Source organism: Balaenoptera musculus, chromosome 1 (assembly GCF_009873245.2).
Source record: "Balaenoptera musculus isolate JJ_BM4_2016_0621 chromosome 1, mBalMus1.pri.v3, whole genome shotgun sequence".
Classification (NCBI taxonomy): domain Eukaryota; kingdom Metazoa; phylum Chordata; class Mammalia; order Artiodactyla; family Balaenopteridae; genus Balaenoptera; species Balaenoptera musculus.
This window is the reverse complement of record NC_045785.1, coordinates 109198496-109217892: the sequence shown is the minus strand read 5'-3', so window position 1 is coordinate 109217892 and position 19397 is coordinate 109198496. Positions and strand designations below refer to the sequence as shown.

At 55.3% G+C, this 19397-nt stretch overlaps 1 protein-coding gene across 4 annotated transcripts; it reads left to right on the top strand.

Annotated features, from left to right (window-relative positions):
• Nucleotides 1-2628: 2628 nt before the first annotated feature.
• SEMA6C (semaphorin 6C) lies at nt 2629-15874 on the top strand. Of its 4 annotated transcripts, none has more exons than XM_036825838.1 (20): nt 2629-2727; nt 4574-4623; nt 6350-6521; nt 8100-8214; nt 8499-8562; nt 8719-8775; nt 9143-9244; nt 9470-9560; nt 9768-9887; nt 10067-10155; nt 10480-10697; nt 10982-11113; nt 11387-11539; nt 11782-11955; nt 12229-12375; nt 12670-12747; nt 12872-12927; nt 13107-13151; nt 13511-13606; nt 14009-15874. In XM_036825838.1, exons 3-20 carry the CDS (start codon nt 6404-6406, stop codon nt 15052-15054), a joined length of 2901 nt encoding a protein of 966 aa, XP_036681733.1. In that variant the 5' UTR covers nt 2629-2727; nt 4574-4623; nt 6350-6403; the 3' UTR covers nt 15055-15874. The 4 variants fall into 4 exon arrangements, with proteins under 4 accessions (XP_036681733.1, XP_036681724.1, XP_036681743.1 ...); XM_036825829.1 differs by lacking the exon at nt 2629-2727 and adding an exon at nt 3581-3909; XM_036825848.1 differs by lacking the exons at nt 2629-2727; nt 13511-13606 and adding an exon at nt 3581-3909.
• The last annotated feature ends 3523 nt before the right edge of the window (nt 15875-19397 follow it).

Genomic DNA, 19397 nt, shown 5'->3' with positions numbered 1-19397 from the left:
CCAAGTAAAAGCTTTTGCTGAAACTACATTCTTTGGAAGATTTTCTCCTTTCTTTTGCACCAAGCCAACTCCCACCAAAGTTCTCCCGGCCTCCATGATAAAATGTATCCAACATCTTTCCCTGCAGTTATTATGAAGAGCACTTATTGTCTTTTCTTTCATTTATGAATTATATTCAATGTAGCTTTGGGGGGGGCTTTTTTTTTTGAGACTTGGTATTGTTTTTTTTTAATTAATTAATTTTATTTATTTACTTTTGGCTGCATTGGGTCTTCATTGGTGCACAAGGGCTTTCTCTAGATGTGGCGAGTGGGGGCTACTCCTCATTGCGGTGCATTGGCTTCTCATTGCATTGGCTTCTCGTTGTGGAGCACAGGCGTGGGCTTCAGTAGTTGTGGCACGAGGTCTCAGTAGTTGTGGCGCACAGGCTTAGTTGCTCTGCGGCATGTGTGATCTTCCCAGACCAGGGCTCGAACCGGTGTCCCCTGCATTGGCAGGCGGATTCTTAACCACTGCACCACCAGGGAAGTCCCTTGGTATTGCTTTTTAATCATTTAGTACATGTAAGTCTTGTTTTAGTTCAAATAGATGGTCATTTTCTTAAAGACTGGGACTACATCTCACAGTGGTTTGTATTTGAAGTAAGTGCTTAATATGTATTGGATTGAATTGAGATTTTAGTTGGGCCCTAAAACTTTAAATGAGTTATACCTTAATCCCCATTCACTAATCTATTCAATAAGCACATATTTTAATACCTAAGCCCTGTGCTAGGAGCTGGGGACATTTCTTTCAATCTCTGAGTGCCTCTATATTTTGAGGTGTCTTTCTCCCAAAAACCTCTTTCCAGCCTTTAAAACAGCCCCGACTGACCACTGAACCTTGGACCCAAGACCCCTCTGCAGTTATCTTTGTGTAAGTATTGTTCCATTGTTTCTGATTCTGTTTATCTCATTGCTTCACCTTCCATTTCTGTCTCTGTGATTGTGTGTGTATATGTCTATATCTCTTGCTTACTTTGGGGCTTAGCCCAGTCAGTGATGCTACCCACCCTGATCTCAGTCCATTAAAGACTGTCCAGAAGTAGCAAACCCCTGCCCCTCTTTCCCTTCAGTCCAGAGACCGGGCCATGTTTGTGTGTGTGTGTGGGGGGGTGGTGCCTGCTTAGATAAAACTATCCAATAATGTCAATGTCTCCCATGCCACCCACTATCCTAGGAATTTTGAGAACGTCTTTTGTCCCAGTCCCCACACAGGGAAGAATCTTAGCAGGTGGGAGCCAAGCAGTGATGTTTGAAGTAGCCTCATTCTTCCTCCCCACTGACATTCCTGGAATCAAAGGGTCTTTATGGAGGGTGGGGATGGAGAAGGAGCAGTTAGTTCTGCTGTTTGGAGGGATGTCCAGGGCCCTCTGAGGAAAGATGGGACATCACTAATCCTTGTCTGCGGGGCAGTAAGTCTGTGTGGTGTTGGGGCAGCTGGTTATTTTCCCTCTTTCAGGTCTCCGTGTTGCTCCTCTTTCTGTGTGACTCTGAGTCAGTTGGTCCCGATCTCCACATCTCTCTTTTGGTTTCAGCCCCACTCACCTGTCCTCTTCCATCAACCAACATCCTCACTGCTGGCCACCCTGGCTTCCTGGCTCCTTAGTTCCTAGCCAACTGGCCCAACCCCATCTTGCTTTGACAGTAGGGGTGGGAGGGGAGATGATGGGGATAAGGAAAACTTCCTAGCGACATCTTCCTTTCCCTTCCCAGGCCTCAAGTCTTCAAGTGCATGCTAGGCCTCCCTTATCTGGGGCAGGATGAACCAGAGGAGGCACATGGGAAGAAATAAAGGGGTTGATTTAAAAAGAGTAGAGAGGAGGAACAGAGGTTTGCGGGCAGAGTAGGGTAGAGGTGTACCCAGGAGCAGGGTAGCCAAAGCCATTGGAGAGGAGAAAGGAGGGAGGGAGGGTCACGCCGGCTCTGACAGCCCAGCCCAGCCGAGGTCCTCGGGTTTCCTGTCTCTCCTCCCAGCTGCTGTTCCTTCCTCTCTTGTTGTGAGATTTCTCCCCAGGGCCTCTCCATGTTAAAGCGTGTGACCCCCTCCTCTGTCCGGGTCTCAGCGACTGTCCGTGGATCTCGCGCCTGGCTTTGGTCTCCAGCTCAACCTCCCGGCCAGGCCTTCTCGGTGGGCGGTGCTCCCGGCGTCCCTCCTCCTCCGAGGGCTATTGGTGGAGAGGTGTCGAGAAGGCGGTGTCTAGCCGGCCTCCGAGAGCCGGATTAGTTGTGCAGACCCCGAGGCGGGCCGGAGGCGGGTCCGGCCAGGAGGCGGGCGGGGCGGCTGGGGCCCGGCCCAGAGCTCCGGGCGGTCGCATTGTTTTCCTCCGCGGAGCCGCGGCGGGAGTGGGGTTTGCGACTGGGATCCAGGGCTCACCCGACCTGACAGCGCCCGGGAGCCCAGATCCAAGCTCCATCCAATTCAGACGTTCATCACGTCTCGCTAGAGCCCCAACCACCGATTGCGAACTCGGCGCGGTGCGCGGCCGCTGCCCGCCCGCTGAGATCTCTATTCCACTGACCCGGATCTCGGAGCAAGTACCCCGGAGCAGGGCTGGGGCTGCAGGGCGTCGGGGAGGATCGGGGCGCCTAAGGCTGGGGGCAAGCTTCCGAAGTGCCAGAGGGACCCGCCTGGGAGGGTGCCAGAGCGATGTGTGCTTGGTTGACGGAGAGGGTCAGCGGAGTTGGGGTGCGTGGAGGGAAGAGGGGACCGTGGCCAAGCCCCGTCACGGGACTGTGGGGCGCAGGGTCTGGGCACCTCTTGCGACCCGGCTTCTCTGAGTCGCATCCCTTGGATTGGGGAGCGCGAAAGGAATTATTTGAGGCGCGCACCGTACAGAGGGTGGAAAACCTGGTCTCTTTCCTCTCCAGCAGAGAAATTAAGGCTTCGAGACCCGTGGAGAACTGGACCCTCTCGTTGCCCCTGCAGGGATGGGAAGGGGAACACGTCGTTCCAGACTTTGGTGTTACAGCTGCACCTCTGTCCTTGTGCAAGCGGGAGTCTGAGCACCTCCCAGGGGGTTGGCTTGGGCATAGAGTCGGGAATGGGGCCCCTGAGAAACACCAGTCCTAGTGCCCATATCTTTCCTTCACCCCACTCGCCCTGGGGCTTTGTTAGACCGAGGTCTCCCAAGGAGGAGAGCCCAGCTGGTGACTGCATCTCGAGCCCGCGGTCCCCGCTCAGCCCTGGCCCCAGGCCCGCCCTCATCGGTTCCAAGCCTCTGGCCCTGTTTCCCTGGCCTCGGAGACCCGCCTCCACTCCCCAACCCCCGCTCCCATCCCCATTCGGTCTGCGCCTGCAGGCCCCTCCAGCCCCTCCTCCCGCTAACGTGGCTCTGGGACCCGGTCCCGGCCCAGACTCTCCTACCCGCCCCTCTCGGAGCCCCAGATCCAGTGAGGGGGAGACACGTAGAGCCCCTGGCCTCAGGCCCACCTCATGCGAGGCTCTAGACACCTGGATTATCCTCGTTGGGGACTGGGTGGGAGGGAGGGTAGGTAGCAAGCCTGGGGCTGAGAGCTAAGGGTGGGGGGCAACTGTCTTGGAGAAGGGAACGTGCCTGTTCCGTGAGGCTCCTTGGCGCGCCCCCCGCTCCTTAGAGGAAGGTGGACTGGGGCGGGCGACCAGCCCGAGGGCTTCCTGCTATTGTCCCCCGCCCAGTCTCCCCTTCTCCATCCCTTCCCCAGCCCCCGCTAGAATCTGGCTTTGACCCGGGCCACTCCCCAGAGGTGGCTGCGGGGCCAGGAGGAGACAGAAGGGCTGTTTCCTCTTCCCAGCAAGGGGAGAACCTAGGAAGGGGAGAAAGAGCCGGCCAGGCCTCCCCCATTCGCTCCAGATGGGGGGTATGAAGCAGCTGGGATTGGTCCCGGCAGGGTAAGCCTTTCCCCAAGCCAGGGGTCGGATGGGGGCCGCTCAGATGCTGCTCCCTAAAATCAGCTATGGGAAGCCCCCTTAAAGATATGTCATAGTTAAGTCTAGGGGGCCAATGCAATGGCCAACCAAGTGTTTTTAGAGGCTGGACTAATCCAGTCTAAGGTGGGGGGTAGGGTGGAGAGAGACTGGGTGGGAGGGAGGCAGGGACTGCTCTCTGGGAAGAAGGAAGGGGCTGGGGGTGCTTGCTATCAGAGCATTTTGCCTAGAAATGAAGAGCATGCAAATGAGATGCAAATTAGCCTCTATTGTCCCCAGCTAGGGAGCTTTTGCTAAGAAGGCTGCTGGATTCTGAAGGTTTTAATGTGGGAGTGGTCGTCATGCCCTCCAAACTCTCCCAGTCACCCCTTTTCCCAAGACTGGTCCTGCAGTTCCAGGAGTTTCTGGGTAGGGGCCAGCACCAGCCCCTGCCCTCACACCTCTGGGCATGAAGCAGCCAGCACCTTTGTAATTAAGCTCAATGTCAATGTGCCCCCGACTTCCAGGGCAGCATCTCCCCTACCCTAGCCTCATTAGACTTCTCCTGAATGTTCACATTCACTTTTATTGGATGTGGTAAGGAGGTATAGCTCAGCCTCTTCCCTCCTTCTGTCCCTTCTTCCATCAGGTCAGAGGTCTCCTATCCCCCTCAAACCCCCACAGGAGTCACCACCCCAGGTAAGGAAAGGGCAACAGCTCCTGAGGGCAGCGGATGGAAACAGGCATGGCCTGGGAGCAGAAAGAGGGTCTGACTGTCCTCCCCACTTGCCTGAAACTGAAGTTGTTTCCTGGGTGAAGATACCAGTTGCCCAGGGCAACCTGTGGGGGAGGGGGCAGGAGGGGGTGGATAGGAGACAAGCTGTGTCCCTTTCTCTTCCCCTGGGAGCACCGACATCCAGAAACATGGGGCGGGGGTGGCAGAGGGAGGCTTGGCCTTTCAGCACCAGAGGGTCTTTAGCTAGCTGACTGCTCTGCCCCTGGGGAGGGGGTCGTTAGGTGCTCCTACCCCTTCCCTTCCTCCAGCTCTCTTGGGACCCCATCTGGCGTCAGCCTCCCCACCAGTGACGCTGGATTGTGGGTGGGGTACACGTGGGTCTGGGCTCCGAGAGTGGAGTTGTTGGATGGAATGGGCTAAGCCTGGAAGCCCAGGGTCTCTTCTTTAGGGGACATGGCAGGACAGGCAACTAAGGATTAGTGAAGGATGACTGTCTGTTCACAGAAAGGAAGGAGTCTCACCCTTCCTGGCCTGATTTCCCGAGCCTACTCAGCCCTTCACTTCAACTTCAGGGGAAGGCAGGAAGCTGGTGTACACCTCCCACTGTGGGTTCCAGCCAGGGTCAGCTTGGCTGGGGGAGGCTGATGGAGGCTGATGGGTGGGAAGGAGGGCTGTCTCACCGTCCCTTCCACCATATCTATCTTTTCCTGGACTTTGGGCTACAATCGCCTGGCTGTCATTGAATTATTTATATTTTCATTCCAAGGCAGTCCGAAGAGGGAAGGGAAGGGAAGGAGAGACATGTTCAGCCATATCTCCTCACCAGTATAGCCCCTTCTATGCCTGGCTCCTAATAGCGGGTGGGTCTGCTCTTCCCCACATTAAGCACATGCAGTGGTTCTTAGGAGTCAGGGAGGGAACAGGGGGCTAGGGAGGCTGGGAGGGGGCACAGTGGTCGGGCAGACAGCTGCGGCCAGAGCTAAATTTAGCCTCTGATCTGGCTTTGATGCAGATTCATTTTTGGCTAAGACAGCCCCCCTCCCCCACTCCCCTCCCTACTCACTCAGCTTCTCCCTAGCAATGGGAAGGGCCCCAGAAGCGTGAGCTTAGACCAGGACAAAGACCCCTAGGCTGCCTCCCCCACTCTGTTCTTCCTCAACCCTAGACAATGATGGCTGCTTCGCAGCTGCCTCTACCAGGGCACAGCGCCTAAATTGCTCCCGGGTGCCATGGGGGTCCGGGAGGGAGGGGGGAGGCAGACATGGTGCCCTCTTCCTCCTCCCCAGTGCCAAGGAGTCACTATTTATAATTTTAAGGCTTCAGTGTCTAATTATAGCTGAGAAGAGGTTAGCAAGAGGGGGGCCAGGAGGTGTCACCTACTGAATGTCCCAGGCCCAGTCAGGAGAGAGGAGAAAAGGTTGAGTGAGAAGGCTGGGAGGGGGAGCAGGCGGGTCCTGTCCTTACCTGGGGTCATGCTGGCAGGCTTCGTACCAGCCAGTTTGGGCCAGTTGGACAGGGAAGGGCCTTGAGTGACAGTGACAGCTGGCTGGGACTGAGGCAGTGCCAGAGAGAGGGTTCTTCTCCCTACTGCACTGGGTCTTCTGGGGATAGACCTGGGAAGGAGTCCTCCTGCTTCAAAAGGTGGAGGAAATTTGACCCCTTCCCCCACTTTTCTGTCTTCCCTTTCAGGGCCAGCATATGGGTGAGGGGGCACCCCCTGGGGCCTGAGCTGCCCCACACAGGATGCCCCGTGCCCCCCGCTTCATGCCCTTGCTGCTACTGCTGTTGCTGCTGTCACTTCCCCACACCCAGGCTGCCTTTCCCCAGGACCCCCTCCCTCTGCTGACCTCTGACCTGCAAGGTGAGTGCTTGGTACCTCGCCCCCTCTATATGAGCTCAGCACTCAGTCTTGGCAGGTAGACAGACACTGAGACCCCGTGTGTGGGTGGCAAGGTGCAGGAAGGCTCTCAGTCTCAAGGAAGCTAAGAGCCTGACCAGAAAAGGGGAGAAGACAGGTAGAGTGAGCTGGCACCTCAGGTCAGTCACTTCTCCTCTGTGGGCCTACTTCCTTCACTTCCAGGCAGCATTGTTCAGTGATAAAGAATGTGGACTCTCGGCCAGACCAAACCTTAGCAGGTTTGAATCCCTGCTAAGCTGCTCACTAGCTGTGTGAGCTCTTCAAGTTATTTAACCTTTCTTTGCCTCAGTCTCCTCATCTGCAAAATGAAGATAGTCATAGTATTTTACCGGGAATTCCCTGGTGGTCCAATGGTTAGGACTCGGTGCTTTCACTGTGGTGGCCCGGGTTCAATCCCTGGTTGGGGAACTAAGATCCTGCAACCCATGCAGTGCAGCCGAAAAAAAAAAAAAAAAATACTACTAATAATAGTATTCTACCTCATAGAGTTATTTAGGGATTAAATGAGGTAATACAGGTAAAGTTCTGAGAACACTGTCTGGCACAAAGTAAATGATTTATATATGTTTGCTATTATTATTAGCTACAAAAGGAAGGCTTGGGACTAATTCAGTGGTTTCCAACACCTCTTGCCTCCCTTTCCACCACGTTATCACTACCAAGTCTAGGTCCCACCATGAGGGAAACCACCAGCCAACTTTTTCTGAGAAGGACCTTTATCTGTTTGCAGGTTCCTGTTATATATGCAGGATTTAGAGTAAATTTAAGGACGAAGGAATGGCAGTTAGGTTATTGGGAGTAACTGTTGGGGGATAGATAAGAGCAGCAAACACATGTGCCAGACATGGTGCGAAGCACCATACGAATGTTAAATCATCTCTCTCTGAACTCTGGGGTCCCTTTGAACGCTGATGACTGTGGTTTCCGTGATCAGGCCAGGTGGATGCTGGAGTTGGTCAGAGGAGGCAGAAACCTTGGAGGGCTGAGGTGGCCTGTGAAGAGCCTTGAGGGGAGGGTGCAAAGAGAGGGCTGGGAGAAATGGGGTGAGTAAATGGTCCACATGGGACAGTGTACAATGTGGGAGTGAAAGGGAATTGCTAGCCCTAAGGCAGTTCCAAGAAGGGGTTGGGCTCAATTCTGGAGTCAGACAGACCTGGATATCAATTGGGGTGCCTGCCACTTCCAAGCTAAACGAGCTGTGCAAATTTCTTAATGGCTTTAAGCCTCAGGTTCCTCATCTGTAAGATGGGGCCAATGTTAGTACCTGCCTCATAGGGTTGTTGTCTAAAGTGAGACAATGCATCTAACCTGCTAACATAGTGCTTGGCAGAGGTTAAGTGCTCAGAGTTAGCTGGTATTACATTTATTAATAGCCTTATTAGTAGCTTTATTAATACCTCACAACTCATCTCACATATCCATTTTACGTCCGTGGCTGGGTTTCATCAGGTTGGAGAGGGTGTTGAGGGAGTACGTGGTATTCTGGCTGGTCCTCAGCACCCACCTCTCTGTGCCTTCTAGGTATTTCCCCATTATCCTGGTTCCGGGGCCTGGAGGATGATGCTGTGGTGGCAGAACTTGGGCTGGACTTTCAGAGATTCCTGACCTTGAACCGGACCTTGCTAGTGGCTGCCCGGTAAACTGGCTGTGGCACCACTGTGGGGCTGACAGGCCTGCTCCTGGGCAGGCATGGGACCTGTGTGGCCACTGCAACATCTTGCAGGGGACACGTGCAGGTGTATAAGCCATGGGACATGGGAATGCTAGGACCCAGAGCACAACTGCCAAGTTGTGGAGTAAGGGGGAGGAGAGAGGGCACTGTTTGTCCCTGAGCAGCTGAACACGGGCAAGGTGGGAGGCTCAGGAGTTCGGGTGGGGATCCATGGCTTGGCTCTGATCCCTCCTTGCCTGTCTCTTCAGGGATCACGTTTTCTCCTTCGATCTTCAAGCCCAAGAAGAAGGGGAGGGGCTAGTGCCCAACAAGGTGAGGGGCTGTGTGGGAGGAGGTTGAGGCATGGAGATGAGGCTGGGAAAGGTCTAACCGGGATCAAGTGGGTAGGTAGAAGACTCCAAGAGGAGCCATAATGTGAGGTGGTTCCAGGTTGCCCCATGATTTTTCCCCTTCTACTTCTCCCTCCAGTATCTAACATGGAGGAGTCAAGACATGGAGAACTGTGCCGTGCGGGGAAAGCTGACGGTGAGGAGTGGGATGAGAATCTTGAGGGAAGGAGATGACCCTGCCTCCAGGCTCTGTCTAAGTGGCCCTCCACTGTGCCCACTTCCCCCCCACTTCTTTCATCTTGGTCCACAGAGGAAAATGTACAGGAAAGGGAGTTCATGATTTTTAGCTTCTTTCACACACCTCACACAAAAGGAAAGTGAGGCTCTGAGAGGCCAAAGAACTTGCCCAAGGCCACAGGACTAGGAGTAGATAGCTTAGTTGGGACTTTACCCCACACTGCTCTACCTGGCTCAAGTGGAGTAGCCCTACTTCCTGTGACCCCCCCCACCCCATCCCAGTCCCAGGCAGCCCTGTCACTGACCGAGAATTTTGGATTTTCTAGGACGAGTGCTACAACTACATTCGTGTTCTCGTTCCCTGGGACTCCCAGACACTCCTTGCCTGTGGAACGAACTCATTCAGCCCCGTGTGCCGCAGTTATGGGGTACAAAGGCGAGGGCGGGGCATCAGGACTGGAGTGGGAGAAGAACCCAAGCTGGGCAATCAGTTCAGTGGGGATGGACCAGCAGGGGTAGGGGAACAGGAGTGCCCAGAGTGGAGGGGTCCGGAAGGGGTGGAGCAAGGAGGCAAGGGGACACGAGGAAGTGGGCTATGGAGCCAGACTCGCAACACCCCAAGGGTTCCAAGAACCTGTTTCCTCTGCCTCCAGATAACTTCGCTGCAGCAGGAGGGTGAGGAGCTGAGTGGGCAGGCTCGATGCCCCTTTGATGCCACCCAGTCCAACGTGGCCGTCTTTGCAGGTGTGCACCTGGGCATGTGAGCAGCAGGCATGTGGCTGGAGGGAACTCCCACGTTAGCCCCTTTCCTAATTTGGTCTTTCCCCCATGCTCCTGAGTGGAGGGTGAAGGTAGGGGCCAGGGTCAGGCCAAGGGAGGGGTGTGGGAGGCCCAAGAAGAGCCAAGATACGGATCCCTGAGCCCTCCCCTGACCCCACCCTACCCCTCCAGAGGGCAGCCTGTATTCAGCCACAGCTGCGGATTTCCAGGCCAGTGACGCTGTGGTTTACAGAAGCCTTGGGCCTCAGCCCCCACTCCGCTCCGCCAAGTACGACTCCAAGTGGCTCCGAGGTCAGGGCGGGCCTAGGGCAGGGAGGCTGCTCTTGGGGAGGAGGTGCAGGGGGCGATCGATGGCAGGCAGATGGTGGTAGTGGTGAGCATGTGTGCAGAGGGGAGAGGCTGTGGGGGGCCAGGAGCTTCTGAACAGGTGTAGTTTCTCTTCCGTACCTTTCCTCTCACTCCCCCTTCAGAGCCACACTTTGTCCACGCTTTGGAGCATGGAGACCATGTCTACTTCTTCTTCCGAGAAGTCTCTGTGGAGGACGCCCGGCTGGGGAGGGTAAGGAAGTGGGCACCAGGGGTGGGTAGCTAGAGGGCTCTGCTGGATGGTGAGGAGCCAGTCATTCAGGGGAGAGCTCCTGGCCCTAATCTCCACAACGCAATCCCCTGGACTCTGAGGCCCCAACTTGGAGTAGCCCCCAGGCCTCTGCCCCCGCATCCTGCTAGGTCCCTCACCTTGACCCACATTGACCGACCACACCCTTCCTTTGCTGTGCCCCTAACATTTGTCTCTTGGTGCTCTAACTCACCACATTGCTCTCACCCTGCTGGCCCTGGGGTTCTCTCTCACCGTTCTCCTCATCTCCAACTCTCCCCCACACAGGTGCAGTTCTCCCGTGTGGCCCGTGTGTGTAAGCGTGACATGGGCGGCTCACCTCGGGCCTTGGACCGCCACTGGACATCCTTCCTGAAGCTGCGGCTCAACTGCTCTGTCCCTGGGGACTCTACCTTCTATTTTGATGTCTTACAGGCCTTGACAGGGCCTGTGAACTTGTATGGCCGCTCTGCCCTCTTTGGGGTCTTCACCACCCAGACCAATAGGTTGGTACCAGACTAACCAATGTGGCCCAATCTGTCCCTTGCCCCACCAGCATCCAAGTTCCTCTCTCAACGCCTATTGATGAGGGCAGTGAGCGGAAGCTCCATTCAAAGCCAGTTTGCTGTTCTGCCCACCGTTTTTCTCCTAGCGTGGCCCCCAGGGGCTGCCCCACCCTCTCAGTCTCCACCCTAATACGGTATATGAAGGGGAGCCGCCATGTCTTACCTAGGAGGAACTGTGCTGTCCCTTCCCACACCTAGCCCACATCCTTTTCTGGCTCCCTCAGCATCCCCGGCTCTGCGGTCTGTGCCTTCTACCTGGATGATATTGAGCGTGGGTTTGAGGGAAAGTTCAAGGAGCAGAGGAGTCTGGATGGGGCCTGGACCCCTGTGTCTGAGGACAGGGTCCCCTCCCCCAGGTACGCAGGGTGGGGGTGGCCTTTGTGGAGGTAGAAACAAGCAGTGTGTGCTCCCCAAATGGGATTATGAGAAGTGGGCAAGGTGTCCAAGGCCTGGGGAGGGGGCTGTAGCGGGTTGGCAGCAGGGAAGGGAAGCAGTAGTGTGAATGTCTTTGCGTAGGCGGAACAAGGGTTACCAATCATGTTTGGGAGCAGTGGGTAGCTGGTGGTCACAGAGCCTAACTAAGCCCCAGCTCCCTGTCCTAAGGCTCCCTCTCCCTTTGTGTCCACCAGGCCAGGATCCTGTGCAGGAGTAGGTGTGGCTGCATTGTTCCCCTCTTCTCGAGACCTCCCTGATGATGTCCTGACCTTCATCAAGGCTCACCCACTCCTGGACCCTGCCGTGCCGCCTGCCACCCATCAGCCTCTGCTCACCCTCACCAGCAGGTATGGGGCTAGAAAATGCTGACCACTGCCTTCCCCCCACCAGCCACTCTCTTTCCCTGACCCCACCATGTAAATCATATTGGTAGGAGGAAGAACCCATGAAAGTGGAAGGGAGAGAGCTAAGAAGGAAACACTGGGCTGGGGGAAGGGCAGAGAAGGGGGTACCCAGACACATGTGCTGTCCTTGAAACACTCAAGCTTCCACTGGTCAGGTTGTCCTGACCTGAGGCCTATCCCTCCAGGGCCCTACTGACCCAGGTAGCTGTGGATGGCATGGCTGGTCCCTACAGTAATACCACAGTCCTGTTCCTTGGCTCCAACGATGGGACAGTGCTGAAGGTGCTGCCCCCATGGGGGCAATCTGGGGGCCCTGAGCCCATTCTGTTGGAAGAGATCGATGCCTACAGCCCCTCCCGGTGAGCCCTTTGTCCAGCAGGCCCCCTGCAGAGCAGGGATGGGATGTGAAGTGGTAGATGGGGATATGGGGATGGGGTGGGGACTTCCAATATTGGAAGTTGTGGGGAAGAGAGAGGGCCTTGGCGAGAAGCTGGACACTGTGTTGGGGCAGAGTAGCCCTGTGAGTTGTACTCAGTTGCTTGTATGCCTCCCCCCCCTTCTGTTCTTTAACTCACCCAGGGAAAAAGGAGCCTCACCTGCTCCATCTCTGACTCCTTCTGGCCTCACCCTAGGTGCAGTGGGAAGCGGGCAGCCCAAACAGCACGGCGGGTCATAGGGCTGGAGCTGGACACTGAAGGTCACAGGCTCTTTGTGGCTTTTTCTGGCTGTGTCATCTACCTCCCTCTCAGTCGATGTGCCCGGCATGGGGCCTGTCGGAGGTGAGAGGGACCTGAGGTCAGGCCCTGCTTGGGTGGGCTCTCTGGGCCTGCAGGCACACAGGAACACAGGCATTGTGGGTGGCAGGGAAACGCAGGGGATGGTTTGGGGCTGGGTATCTCAAGCATTCTGCAGGTGGGCAGTAACCAGGGACTGGACTAGGGATTGGGGTGGATAGGATGGGAGTATCAGGCTAAGAGCCTCCTGCAAGCCAGGGTGAGAGTGGAAGAGGCAGGGGAATGGAATGTGATTAGGGTGGAGAGGGTCCCAGCCTCACATGACTCAGTTTTCCCTAGGAGCTGTCTGGCTTCTCAGGACCCATACTGTGGATGGGATCGCTCCAGAGGCTGTGTGGATATCAGGGGACCTGGTGGGTAAGTGAGAGGCTCCTGGATCTCCTGAGGAGAAAGTTCCCCACTAAGAGAGGAAGCTGAGGGCTAGGGTGGGGGATGGGGGCAAGATGTATACCTGCACTGAGCCACCTCCATTTCCTCCTAGGATTGATGTGCATCCAGCTGGGAACCAGGAATCCATGGAGCATGATGACTGCCAAGGTAAACAGAAGGGGCAGGGGTAGCTGTAGCCATTGTCGCGCATGGCTCTGATGGCCATAGACACCATCCCAGCTGTGGGCTTTTGTCTTTCTCTCCTTCTGTGGTACAGTCATGCCCATCGGTTCTTCATGAAGCTTCCCTCTGCCCCCATCTTTACCCTCTCTCTCCCTTTTTCATAGATGGAGCTACTGGGAGTCAGTCTGGCACAGGGGATTCTGCTTATGGTGAGTTCTATTGTCCCAACTTCACCTTGCTCAGCCCACACTCACCCAAGTCTGTGCCCCATGGCAGCAGCAGACCAGCACCCTGGACACCCTGAGAGAGTCTCAGAAAAGGGTTAGCATCCTCCAAATACCTAGCATATAGCTCAGTGCTTGGCACATAATAGGGTGCTTAATAGATAGTTTTTGAACAAATAAATGAAAGAATGCCTTGCATGGTGAGCCCTTCCCCATTTCCAGAGGAAAATGAAGGCTGCAGTTCTGGACCTATGGGCTCCAAAGGGGGTGCGGGGACCCACTGAATGGGTATCAGAGGTGGAGAGCAGGAGCCTCACTGGCTCTGACCTGGTCTCTGTTACCAGTGCTTCTGAGTCCTGGCCCTTCCCCTGAGACCCCAAGCCCCCCCAGTGATGCCCACCCCCGGCCCCGGTCTTCCACTCTTGGAGCTCACACGCAGGGTAAGGGGCTGGCTGGGAGGGGCAGGAGTCAAGTGTGGGGCTGCTGATTCTTGGAGAAGTCTAAGCCCCTCCCTGATCGCTGTTTCGCGCTCACTAATAATGCCTGTTTGGATCCTCCCCTCCCAGCCCCGCCTCCCTCAGCACGGGCGGAGTTTTGCAGTTGCTCTTGGCATGGCTACAGGGGCCAGAGCTGGGATGGGGACTCCCCAGGCCCAAGCTCTAGCTTGCGTGTGAAAGGTAGTTCGGTGGGTTGTGTGTGTTGAGGGGTCAGGGGAGGTGACTCCTGAAGAGGGTCAAAGCTGCGTTGGAGCTAAGCAGCAGCAGGAGAGAGGCGACACTTCAGAACCTGCCATCCCGCTGGCCTACCTTCGCTGAGCCTCCCTCCTTCCTCTCGGTTGGCAGGCGTGCGACGGGACCTCCCGCCAGCCTCAGTCTCCCGCTCCGTCCCCATCCCACTTCTCCTGGCCTGTGTGGCCGCAGCCTTCGCCCTGGGCGCCTCGGTCTCTGGCCTCCTGGTCTCCTGCGCTTGTCGCCGCGCCCACAGACGTCGGAGCAAGGATATCGAGACTGCGGGGCTCCCGCGCCCTCTCTCCCTTCGCAGCTTGGCCCGTCTGCACGGGGCGGGCCCAGAGCCGCAGCCAACGTCCAAGGACGGAGAGGGGGCACAGACACCCCAGCTTTACACCACCTTCCTGCCTCCTCCCGAGGGCGTACCCCCGCCGGAGCTGGCCTGCCTGCCCACCCCGGAGTCCACGCCGGAGCTGCCGGTCAAGCACCTCCGCCACGCCGGGGGTCCCTGGGAGTGGAACCAGAACGGGAACAACGCCAAGGAGGGCCGGGGCCGCGCCCGGGGCGGCAACACGGCGGGCGGCCCCGCGCCGCGCGTGCTGGTGAGGCCGCCGCCGCCCGGCTGTCCTGGGCAAGCCGTGGAAGTCACCACCCTGGAGGAACTGCTGCGCTACCTGCACGGCCCGCAGCCGCCCAGGAAGGAGGCCGAGCCCCCGGCCGCCGCCCCTTTCACCTCGCGGGCGCTGCCGCCCGAGCCCGCCCCCGCCCCCACCCTCTTTGCCGGCCCCAGCCTGCTCCCCCGGGACTGTGCAACGCCTCGGAGGCTGGACGTGCCCCCGGAGGGCAAGCGCCCGGCCCCCGCCACCCGGCCTGCTCTCTCCGCCCCAGCTCCCCGGCTCGGGGTGGGCGGCAGCCGGAGGTTGCCCTTCTCCACGCACCGTGCACCCCCCGCGCTGCTCACCCGCGTCCCCTCGGGAGGCCCCTCCAGGTACTCCGGGGCTGCCGGGAGACACCTCCTGTACCTGGGCCGGCCTGAGGGGCACCGGGGCCGCGCCCTGAAGAGGGTGGACGTCGAGAAGCCCCAGGTGCCCCTGAAGCCTCCCCTCGTCGGGCCTTCCTCGCAGCCGGCCGTCCCTAGTGGCAACCATTTTAACTTTTAAAGGGAGCTGCTCCAAGGCCTCAAATGGGACCCTCGAGGCCCATGCCCTCAAAGGCCGTGAGCGTGGACGCATCTCCAAGGACAGGTCACCTCCCTCTCTCCTTGTTCCACACCTCCAGCCTTCCTGGACTCTGAGAGTCTCCCGGGGTCCCTGCCCGCCCCGGGTTTATTTATTGACTGCCGACTGTCTTTCCCCCTGTCCTCGAGAGAGGAGTGGGAGGTGAGAAGCTCGCCCCCTCAGTGAGCCAGCTTTTCGGGGGGAACTGGCACACTCCCACTCCCCCACCTCCCTCAGCCAAGCTGCCTTAACTCGCCCCTCCGGGCCTCCAGAGACTGGGCCCCGGGCGGGCCGCACGGCGGACGGACGGGGCTGCGCCACGCCCGTTGTGTACAGAGTCCTCGGGCCTCCTGGGACGTGCCTCCTCCTACTGTGTAGGAGCCTCCCCTTCCCAATACAGCTGTGTCCCCGAGCCGCTGCCTGACTTTACTCGCGGAGGGGGCGGGGCGGGAGTCGGTCGGCTGCTCTGAGCCCTTTTTCTCCAGAATCTCTGCCTTCAACTTGGCCTTGAGCTCTCTCCCGAATAATTGGGATGGCTGCGCTCCCACCGGGGTTAATAAGGAAAGATTTCCTGAAGCAGGCAAGCTAAGAAATGGTGCGTGGAGATGAACCAGGGCCCAGGAGACCCCGGCTAGAATTTAGGTGGGGTTAGGGAGGGTACTCCGAGCACGTTTCTGGACCGAGATAAGAGGGACTTTTTCGTAGAATGCTCTGGGGTGGGGGGAGGGTATTTTTGGAGAAATAAAATGAAGCTGCAGCGTAAGTGACTGAAGTTTCGCATCAGGAAATCTTGTCATAAAGGGAATTTGGCTGGAAAAAACTGGGTCGCAAGAGGGGTAGGCTGCAAAAAAAAACCCAACAAAGTCCTGGTGAAGTTAGGGGTTTGCCCCAGCAGTTCCCTCAGGAGCACTTCCCCTTCGCGGAGCCAGAGGGGTGCCGAGAAGCGTATTTTATTGCACGCATGCGTAGCCTCCTCTCCCGGACTCCCGGGCCGCACTCCAGCCCCGCGCGCGGAAGATCAGCTAGCTTGTGTCGTGAGGTTCCTCTGGCCCGGGCTGGGTGCAGATACCTGTCCGTTACTCCCGAGGGCCAATGAGAGGGACGAACAGGACGGCCTGCCCCGCCCACTACCTGGAGCTAAAGACGCTTAAGGCCTCGCGCGGGCGGTGGCTGCTTTTGCGGCTTTACAAGTCTGGTTTTTACCGGCGCGTGGCGGGGATATCCACCGGGTTGGAGCCCTAGGCCGCCCTGCCGCTGGCGCCGCCTGGAGGCCAGACCACGCCTTGCAGCTAAGGAAGCCTCGCCAGTTCCTCTCCCGGTTTTTTGCCTAAAAGCCCTCGGCTGGAATCCGCTGGGAACAGTTTGAAGAACCCTGAGATGGTTTCTAGCTCCGCCCTTTACTGCTTGTGATCCTGCCTAGTCAAAGCTCTACCCTAAGCCTCTGTTTCCTCACCTGAAAAATGGGGTTGAGAGGCTCAAGAACGATAATGTACGTGAAAACCCTTTCTAAAGGAGAAAACATGGTATCTTGTGAGATGGTGGTTCCTTCAAACTCACCTTGGGCTGTTATTCCTAACTTTGCGATCTGCTTCTACTCAGCAATCCGTTTCCCTTTGTATCCTTACAAACTTCGTTTATAGATTTTACCCTCAAGGTTTTAAAATGCCCTCTGAACACTTCTCATACATCGGATAGCTTGTTCCACCAAATTTGGCTGTCCTCCAGAGTCTACCCTCTTTCTGCTTGGAGCTTGTTTCACCGGGCTGGAGAGGTCCTTTAGATCTCAATTTTTTCTCTCACTGGATGCCTTACTTAAACCGAGATACTTTGAAATCATTGCTAGTTGCTAGATAGTGGAGGAGAGAAAGGAAGAAGTAAAGAATCTTTCCAGTCGCCTGACTTCATTATCCTTTTCAAACCAAGCCAGGACAAAGAAAAATTCTAAGACTGCAACCTTTCATAGCCCTCTAAGGGCCAAGTCTCACAGATACTTCAGTTCTTGCCCTGATGGTGGTCACAAAGGGGTAAAAGATCCTCAGGTTTAACTGTAGACCCAAAAGAGAAGTACAATAGAAATTTAACCTTGTGACTCTGCAGGAAGCAACAATTTACAGGTTAAAGTCCTGGTTTCAGTTTAATTGTAAAGGATGTTCATTTATTCGTATTTCTAAACTATGGGGACTTTCCTGGTGGTCCAGTGGTTAAGAATCCGCTTTCCAGTGCAGGGGACGCTGGTACAATCCCTGGTAGGGGAACTAAGATCCCACATGCTGTGGGGCAACTAAGCCCGTGTGGTAACGAAAGATCCCGCCTGCGGCAACTAAGACCTGACGAAGCCAAAAATAAATAAATATTAACAGACAAACAAAAACACTATGGCAACTTCTCTAGCCAAGAATGCCTAAACTGGACTCTCAGAACCTTCTCAGGGCTAGTGAAAGCAACTATGTTGCAGTGAGAGCAACAGTCCTTGGACTCCGCCACTTAATAATTTTATGGGTGACCTTGGCAATTCCACTAACCTCTCCGCGCCTCAATTTCTTTTGTAAAGTATGGAAAGAACATATGCCAACATGGGGTTTATAAAGCACCATATAAATATATACGCTTAAATTAAGTGCTTTGTGGGAAATGGTTATTTGCCCAAAATAGACTATTAAGAATGCAATTCATTAGCACTCATCCTGAAACACCTCATCCTGACAGAGTAGTGAATAATAAATTAGGGATAAACTGAAAGAAATTATTATCACTGTCAACACAGGGATAAACATGATCCTAACCCAGGAATCTGCTGATAGTCTTTTTTTTTTTAAAATAATTTATTTTATTTATTTTTGGCTGTGTTGGGTCTTCGTTGCTGCTGCATTCAGGCTTTCTCTAGTTGCGGTGAGCGGGGGCTACTCTTCTTTGTGGTGCACGGGCTTCTCATTGCGGTGGCTTCTCTTACTGCTGAGCATGGGCTCTAGGCACGCAGGCTTCAGTAGTTGTGGCTTGTGGGCTCTAGAGCGCAGGCTCGGTAGTTGTGGTACATGGGCTTAGCTGCTCCGCAGCATGTGGGATCTTCGCGGACCAGGGCTTGAACCCATGTCCCCTGCATTGGCAGGCGGATTCTTAACTACTCTGCCACCAGGGAAGCCCTGATAGTCTTTTTCTAAAATTAGGATATTAGCTCAGACTTTGTCTTTAGAAAAAACAGAATGTACCAACAGGATAAAGTTATCATCCTGAGGGATTTCTAAGCTGATTTCTCAGAGGTATCCTGGGAGGTTATGGAGAAACCAGGGCCCCAGTAGGCAGAGTCCATCAGCTTGTATAAAGCTTTGGGGACCTGAAACAGAGAAGGTTCCACAGTCGCAAAGCTTGAAAAGCTGTTCAGCATCTTGGGTTCTTTGGTAGCTAAGTCCCAGGGGCCTGAGCTATTATTATCTCTCAGATTTATGTCTCCTTGATGCTACTACCCCACACTTGGGAACCACACAGGTATGAGTCACTCCCTGTTACTTAATCCAGCAGTTGACCCTTCAGAACTGTTGACTCATAAGAATTTAAGGTCACATGTATGAGAGTAAGATTGAAGTACATGGATAAAATATGAAGTCTATGAATCCAAAAGATCACCTATCTTCACCAGGTGTATTAGGGTCCCAACAGAAAATAGTTGACATGCTCAAAATAATGAAGGGCTACTTTTAAAAAGTGTTGGCAAGGGATAGGTCAGTAACTGGAGGCTAGTAACAGCCTTACACCTGAAAGGACAAAGGGAGGTAATGGCTACTGAGACTTGGAAGGAGAGATTGCATTGAGTGGAGCAGTGGCCTTTAATCAAAGGATACAGCTAGGTCCAGGTGACCCCAAGGGAGGGAACCTGGGAAATCAATACACTGGTTTCAGTCTTTTCTCTCCATCCCGTCTCCTGCCCAGAGCTCCCTACTGACTGAATCCAACTGGAAGCCAAAGCACAGAGAACCCGTTGATGAAATTCATACAGGTTAGCCTCCCAGGATAGAGAACGAGATACAGGGAGGAGGAAAGTGATCTAAAGGGAAGACAGAAGAATCCAGCACACCATCCACTTCCTGCAAGAGAGGTTATCTTTGACTCTCCTTGCTCAAGTGTTGCTGACCAGCAGCTTTATGGAGATGCCTCCTGAATTAGTTCTGAAGCAAAACTTAATTTGGGGATTTTGCTAGAAAGGCTGCTTGGAGAATTTACTTCTCTCCAGTTTCTTAACTGCAATTTGAGATGAATTAAGCTGCCCAAAGTCAAGTGAGACGGTATTGTGA